This window comes from Pinus tabuliformis, chromosome 8, assembly GCF_031772625.1.
Source record: "Pinus tabuliformis cultivar Carrire ecotype Pingquan chromosome 8, CPIR1, whole genome shotgun sequence".
In the NCBI taxonomy this organism is placed as follows: Eukaryota; Viridiplantae; Streptophyta; class Pinopsida; order Pinales; family Pinaceae; genus Pinus; species Pinus tabuliformis.
The window spans coordinates 1,693,507,439-1,693,515,893 of NC_142294.1; the positions used below are offsets into that span (position 1 = coordinate 1,693,507,439).

At 42.4% G+C, this 8,455-nt stretch overlaps 1 protein-coding gene across 1 annotated transcript in view; it reads right to left on the minus strand.

The window, feature by feature from the left end:
• Positions 1-2,871, minus strand: part of LOC149242771 (uncharacterized) — a 39,783-nt gene extending 36,912 nt beyond the window's left edge. Inside the window, exons 1-2 of the mRNA XM_089371006.1 lie at positions 2,076-2,871; positions 147-1,477 (exon numbers count right to left, since the gene is read on the minus strand). Coding sequence (XP_089227132.1) covers positions 147-1,477; positions 2,076-2,871 — 2,127 coding nt within the window. The remainder of the gene's footprint in view (positions 1-146; positions 1,478-2,075) is intronic.
• Positions 2,872-8,455: the final 5,584 nt, after the last annotated feature.

Genomic DNA, 8,455 nt, shown 5'->3' on the forward strand with positions numbered 1-8,455 from the left:
GCCATAATCTTATATAGGCAGTTGCAGAGCGAGATTGGCCTAAAATCATTGAAAGAAACTGGCTTATCGGTTTTGGGGATGAGGGCAATGAAGGTGGCTTTGATGGCCGAGGGGATTTTTCCTGAGAGGCTGCAATGATTGATCACTTTGAGGAGGTCCTGGCCCAGAAGCTCGAAGAAAGCTAGATAGAATTCGATGGACCAGCCGTCAGGTCCCGGGATTTTGTCTCTTTGGAATCCCCGGATGGTGGCTTCCAGCTCTCCCAATGTAATTTCTTTAGTGAGCTCAGCTGCTTCCTCGTCATCCACAAACCTGGGGAAGAGCTCAGCCACTCTCATGATCTCTAACAAACTTGCTTCTCTCGGGGCCCTGTATATGTTCCTGAAGTGTGAGGAGGCTAGGAAGGCAAGTTCTCTGGAGGTGTGGACCTGTTGGCCCTGTTCATTTTGCAGCTCCCAGATAGTATTGATCGCTTTTCGACCATTTGCAAACCGGTGGAAAAACTTTGTATTCTCGTCCCCTTCCTTGAGCCAGATGGCTCTACTTCTTAATCTCCAGCTTGCCTCTCGGTCTCTGAGAACTTGTGTTCTCTGATTGATAAGGCCTTCATACATGGCTTTCTGTTCCGGGGAGATATAGGTTCCCTCCGAGTGGGATTCTAGGTCTGCAATTGCTTGCTCTGCTAGGGAGATCGTTAGGTCATCCTGTTGCCTTTTCTTGTGAGCCCATTCTCTGGATAGCACCTTGATTTCAGAGAGGTTCCTTACAAAGCAAGTAGCTGGGTCTTCTTCCTCAGGGATCGGATGTGATTTCCAGTAGTCTGATATTAGTTTAATATAGGAGGAGTCCCGGAGCCAAGTGGAATTGAACTTGAAAGGGGCCTTGAGTTTCTGTTGCCTTGCTCCAACTTCGAGAAATATAGGTCTGTGGTCCGATATCCCTCCACTTCCAACCCATTGCCTGGATCTGGGGTGATTACTGTGGAAAGCCTCCTTGATAATAAAGCGGTCCAGCCTCCTGGCAAGGCTTTGTTCACCAGTTCGATTGTTCTTCCATGTGTGCTGTATCTTAGCCGAGGGGATATCGATCCAGTGATGATCCTCAAGCAGCTGCTCAAAGAAATCAGAAAGCGGGTCGATCTGCGCCATATGTCCCCAGGATTCTGAGAAGCCCATAGAGAAGTTCAAATCTCCTCCTATAATTGTATTCTCGGCTAGGAGGAGAGGGGAGTTGAAAAGCTTTCGCCAGAAGAGATCCCTGTTGAGGCAAGGCCCATAGACATTTATGATTCTTAGATCCTCCTCCAGGTCCTTGGAGTATATGTCCGCACCCAAAAAACCTCCTCCACCCCAGATATTCTTCAGATTGATGGAGCAGTTCTTGAAGCCAATAGCTATACCCCCAGATCGTCCAGAGACATCTATGGCGTAGAAAGACCATCCTGGCATCCAAGAGCCGAGGATGGAGGTGGCCGAGTCTGCTTTGCATAGGGTTTCTTGTAAAAAGATGATGTCAACCGGTTCAGAGAATAAGAGTCGCTTCAGGGCCAGTTTTTTCTCTGGGCTGGCCAGCCCTCTACAGTTGAAAGATAAAATCTTCATGGAGGGGGGTGGGGGAGGGTGTCCTTTGCTCTAAGTACCCTTTCAATGGTGTGCTGTTTGCCCTGGATGACATCGTCCCCAGCTTGTTTCTGAGCCTTGTGGAAGGAGGAAGGTCTGCCTCTTCCCTGCTTGGGCGAGAGGATGAGAGGCCCCGCAGACAGCCCAATGGCGTCCGGCTCTTTCTGCTTGGTGATCGAGCGGGTGGAGTACCTCGGTGTAGAGTTTACCGAGGGGGAGGGCGAATGAAAGGAGAGGGGAGGGAGCAGGAGGCAGGTAAGCCCGAAGGCTGCGGGATGGGGCAAGTCATATATAGGGAGCGTGTAGGGGGAAGGGGCGGACGTGCGTCCTTTACCAGGTCGAGGGCTGACGGGGAAGAGGGGGGGGGAATCCTGATCGGGGGGGGCATGTGGCCGGGGAGTGATAAACTCAAAGAAGAAAGAAGCGAAGCAGAGACTGATAAAGGAAAAGACGTACCCGATGAGAAGACGACTCCTTTTGCAGCCTTTGAACGCGTCATAGGAGGAGATGGAGGCCGGATCGGGATCGTTCCTTGCTTCTTTTGCCGAGGTGCAGGTGGCGCTTCCACCGTGTCAGAGGTTATATTGTGCTCCATTCTAGGTGCCGCCGCTGCCGGAGGGTCAGGTAGACCTTCAGTAGTGGGCTGGTCCTGTATTATGGGAGCCTGCTGGACTTTTTGGAGGAGGGGGCAGTCTTTGTAGAGGTGTCCCACTTGATGGCATCTTCTGCATCGATAAGGGATTCCTTCGTAGTCGAGCTTCTGCTTCCTTGAGGAGGATTTCCACTGGATGGTGATGTGTTCCGGCAAGCCCCCTCTGGTATCTAGATGAACAAGAACCCTGGCGTACGCCATCATCCCCGTCGAGAGGTAAGATTTGTCAGATTCCATGAAAGTGCCCAAAGAGTTCCCTATTCTCCTGAAGATGTCCTCGGACCAATACTGTAGAGGCAGGCCCGGTAGTCTGACCCAGACTGGCCCGACCCCAATCTGTTCCGTCTCCGGGTCAAAAAGGGGCGTCCATCGTTTGAGGAGTACCGGAGCTTTTTCAAAATGCCAGAAAGATGACAGTACCCAGCTCGTGTGGTCCGCCCTTGCGAACCTCAGTGCGAACCAGCCTCGCACGAAAGTCTGGACAGAGGGGATTTCCGCCAGATATTGGCCCCAAATCTCCGTGGCCCAGGTCTTCAGTTTTTCCGCTGAGATATGCCTGCCCCGAATGCGACCTACAAGTACTCTGTCCGCTAAATCCATAGCGTCTCCCCACTGAATGTCTTCTTCAAGTCTCAGGATGACGTCCTCAGATCTGGATTTGAAACAACGTTGTTTCTTTAAGGGGCGGGAGGACATGCGGCTAGGGTTTTCAGGTGCCCTGGATCCTGCCGGGGGGGAGCTCGGGGGGGGGGGGGGGGGGGGGGGATGGCCTCCGGGAGAGGGGGGATAGCGTGGTAGCTTCCAGAGGAGGCAGGGGGAGCAGGGGGGGGATTGGGGAGGGAGGGAAGCCCCGGCTGAAGAGAAGGACCAGCGTCGGTAGGGGAGGATTGAAAGCAATCCGCAAGGAATCCAAGGGAAGCCGGGGATGGAGCAGAAAAAGTGGCCCAGGAGGAGGGATCACCAGGGAGCAGAGAGGTGGGAAGAGACGGATCGGTCGTCTGTGTAAGGTCCTCAAAGCTGGCGGACAAATTTTCACTGTACATACCTCCAGAAGTCGAGAACGTGGATCGCCAGATGGAGCTTTCTGCCAGCGGGGAGTCCGAGTAATCCACCTCGTCAATGTCCATGTCGCCAGCTGCTTGAAACTGCCTCGAATCCAGGTAACCGCCAGAGACCGGCACCGACAGTAAGGTAAGACCGTTAGGGTTGTACAAGCTGGAGTTTGTGGATCAGCAGAAGCACAGCCAGGTCGCGCAGGCGGGAGGATAGCGACTGTTCCAGCCGTTAGCTGTCGGCGAATCTGTAGAGCCCTAGCGCCGTTCGGAGAGGGGTGAAATGCCTGAAACGGGGTGAAAAACAATAAGGTAAAAACGAGACTGAGGGTGATAAGGGGAGAGTTCAACCGGGCGGAGAGACAAGGGGGGAAAAGCCCCCGCACGAAGACCAAGTGAGAGTACGGGAACGGGGGAGGCTACAGGGCCGTAACCGGCCTGTAACCCCGTTCATGCAGGTTCCCAACTCAGTAAACTGAGTTAACTAATTACAACTCAAATATAACTCAATCTTATCTCCTTAATTTAAGGGATAACTCTTGCATGACTTCAGAAAGACTTCTAATTTGAATTTCTCCAACTAATTAATTTAAAATAAATTAATTAATGATTTCCAAGTCGCTGTTAAGACTAAATTCGACTTTAATTCAAAAATTTGTTCAAGGAAAAATTAAATTGGAATATTCTTGTTTCCATATTTCAACAATGAGAACAATAGATATTGTTTGATTGTTTAAAATTCACGGTTCAAATTTTATCTTTGAACTCCCTTGTACTTCTTTTGATGTATAGAAATTCATATATTATCTTCTTAAACAAATATATAACTAAATGCTTTACTCTTCATTTCCTTTCATTTATTTAATCTTTCTAAAAATCCACATTTATCCTCTATCAACCCCTGAACTTGAAATATATCTTATTTGCTGCAAACACTAGAACTTGCCTCAAACAAATCAACATGTGTTAACCTCAAAGCCTTAATAATATGTCAGTGAAGTCATTTAGAACCATTCATTATTCACATCTTTTGCAGATTGTATATAACCCAGTATTCTTCTATGCATCTTCGCTTGCATTAATAATTTTTACAAAGCATATAATATATTTACCATATAATTTTGTCTTATACAGAAATTAGAGCAGAAAACCCTAATGATAACGCACCAACAAATAACACACTATACATATAAAGACACTGATAACACACCATAATCAATACTTCACTACACCGAAATGCCAAGACCACCAATGTTTTCATATAATAAAATATACCAATTCAATGCTCATAACCACCATGTTGTTCAATTCAATGTTCACAACCACCACGCAAATCGCGACCACCATTATATGCCAATATATATTATAATGAAAATGCCATACCTCAATCTCTGTGTTTGGAAATAATAATACACGTCAATGAGGTTGGCCATACTGCAATAACCTCCTTTCTTTATTATTACGTTGTGTAAATGTCGTCCTTCTAGCGCTACTAGACTAGTCTTCGCTTGAGTTTTGAGTTGCGCCTATCGCAAATAAAAACTCGACTGGTGCTAATGAAATCCACTAAAGCAATATACGTAGAAAATTTTGTGCGTTGCATCAAGTCTAACCAACCAACTCCCTGTCACTTGCATTTGAAGACTTAACCATTCATATATGTTATCATCCAAATTTTGAGCATAACTTGACACATCATTTAACTGACCATATATCCCAACGTTGTATTCTAATAATTTGAGAATAATATCAATGCAATATCAATGCAATATATATATATATATATATATACCCAAGCTACTCAACACAAATGCAAATATGTCAATGCACTGGAGGTCTGAGTATATCAATGCACTACATGTAAATAATATATTATTCGATAATATATCAATGGAGGTTGGAATATATCAACACAATGCATATCAACCAATGGATAACCATATCAATGTTGTTGCACATATCTATCAACGTTATGCACCATCAAATAATACATTATGCACCATTATATCAACGCTATGCACCAAATCAGTTTCGAGGGTACTGAAATCTCCGTATCATCATGCATTGCAATACATGTATGCCAACCCCTGGTGTCCACCCATCTATGTATATGCCAACACATTATAGCCATATATAAATCATTAAAGCAACCCTGAGGTAACCATATATCAAGCATTAAAGCATTAATATATCATATTTAAAGTATTAAAGTATGCAATAATATATCATTGCATCAACCATATGGTTATAATAACATTGCATATTATATTTTGAGCAATGACACCAACCATATATCAATAGATATGATTAACATTGGTATTATATTTAACATTGAATATTCAACGCATTTTATCAACATTGTACATATATAGTTGCATATTGTGACCATATATCACTGCATATAACCATACCAATGCACATTACATTATAACTCATGACCAACGCACATTACATATAATAACCAGCACATTACATATAATAACCAATTCATGATGTGTATTGATGTTGCGATATATGATGTAATTGACGCTGCATAAAATTCCATTTGATGCTTTGTTTGTCCATCTGACACTTATGTTACTATCCATCTGTATTATTAAAATTTAATTCTATATGGTCCAGTGATTCCTTGCACAGGGTCATAGGTTTTCTAAGAATCATAGAATTTTCTATGTCCATGATTATAAGGAACCATAACCCATGCATAACATCCTTGTCGCCTCTATCACTCATGGTCATTCGAATTAACACATTACCATTCATAATTTTTTAGTGTTACTGTCGTCCAATTGTCTAGTTGTCATTACTTTCTATGTGTTAGCATAACATGCTCTCTGCTGTTCATCTATGCACCAATTTCTCTGTCCATTATATCAATGCCTATTGTCACCTCTGCTCATTCGGTCTCGATTCCCTATTCCTCATTCTCGAATGCTTGGCTCTACATCCCTGTATCTATTATTACCCATTGATTCTTTGTTCTACCTGTCACTTCTGCTCTACGACTACTTAGTCCTTAGTCATTGTGATAAGTAGTCATTGTGATTTCTTGAGTTATCCAATCATTTCTGTAGATTTTCCTTGCTAGCTCGTATATCTCTTCACATTTTTTAACCATGTATTCCTTTTATTTCCTTAACAAAATTTCCTACCATTCAAAGATATAGCTATTAAGTTTATAGGATGAGTTGTTGTTGATTTATTCTCTTATGTACTCTTTTTCCCCAACTGTAAGCCTAGGAAATAATCCTCTTTTCAGTCTCCTCATCTAGTTTCCTATTTTCTTCTAGAAAAAATGGAACTTCATATTTCCCTAGAGTTGCCTTCAAAATACCTTTCATATCAACTCCTTGATTCTTAATTAAGGAAGAAACTTTTCCTTTCCTCTCTTAAGAACCAACCATTCTAAGACCACATCTAATGCCTTCTAATACTTGTAATCTCCTCTGAAGCCTCCATTATTTCCATCTTTGAATTTACCTCAATATATATACCCTTTTTCTCTTCAATTCTCAGTACCTATGATTTTAGTCTTACCATGTGGAGAGATACAATATAACTTGAACAATAGTGAGCTAGTCACCTCATTTTTCAGATTAAGGTATTTTCCATTGACTTTATCTGCGTTATTTTCCTTATGTAGTTGTCTAAGCTCTTAAAAATAATTCATATTTCTCTCATTGACAATATGAAATCCTCTATTATATCTTATGTCCTTGTAATTTTTTTCTTTCCAGATGCAGTATTAATATCTCACAGATATATTTTCACTTTGTTTGAGACACTTAGTAGTAGCCTTTGATTGACGCTTAAATCTAAGCTCATTTTTTTCACTGCAATGACAAATGGATTATGTGGTATATATCAATCCTGGTAAAATTTTCTTTCATGATTAATTTGCAAGGTTATTTGTAACTTGGCTTCAGTGGATTTAAAACTTTCAATAGTACTACCTTTAGAGTGTTGGAAAAATTAATCAAGGTGCATAGACAAAATTTATTTCTTCACACATATTGATAATTGTATTTGAATGTTCAATGTTCAACTTGTTTTTGTCTTCTCTAATTTTTATTTCAGGTCATTTTGAGACTGTTCTTCCCTTGAGATGGTGTTGCTCAAACATTAATCATATTTTGTTATTCTTGAGAAACTCCCCCTAAGGCCACAATAACTTCATTATGTCACTGAGGTCACATGATTCTCCTTTTCTTCCTCTTGCATACCTTAGTTGGCTACCTTCTTTTGTCAACATTTCCTATATTTTTTGGTTTGCAATGTGAAATCATTTGCTTTGTGACCAAGGTTATCACACACAACATCTTGTGTGGCTAAGAAATGTAGGAAATGGGTCGTTTCTGATGCATGAGCATCTAGCTGACGAGTCATCATGACAGAAGGTTGTTTGGTCTCTGAGAGGACTGAGAAGGAAATTGCAAGTGACACTATAGCTTTTTGTTATTTTAATTTTGTAAAGAAACAATATTTAGGAAGGTAGGAGGTTAATTAGTCAAACTGTTGCAAGTTATTATTTTTATTTTCATGTTAACTTTTACAGATTGTTGTTATAGACATTTTTTGGCACTACAACCCCAAGCATGAAATGTCCATAAACCAAGGGCTCCTAAGTCCCTAAAAGTGTTGTTCTAACCCCTAAAGGAACAAGGTCAACTGATTACAGCTTCTCCCAGAAGTTCTCCATGAAAAACTGCTCAAAACTGGTCAAAACAGGATCATTTCAGCTGCTCCATAGGCAAAGTGCGTTGCATCTCACCTAAGTACACTCTGTGGGTGTGTTGCATTTCAAAAAGCCCTTCTATGGGGTGCGATGGGCGAGAAGTGACAAATGGCAGTGTCAATCTGCGAGGTGGAGAGGCATGGAATCTTCCAGAAACTTCTCCTGTGACACTTGCCTCTCTGAATTCGACCAAGGATGAGTAAGAGATCATCAATCTCCAAGTGGAAGCAAGAACTATCAGAGGGAAGACGCTAATCAAATCACAAGCTGACTCATCTCTCTTACAGATATCTATATATGGATCCCTCATCCTAGAGACCCAGAGGCTGGAATTTTGCATCTTGTAAGGAATCACTGTTGGTTTCTTGAGACAACATCATAGTGTTGGGTGATCTAA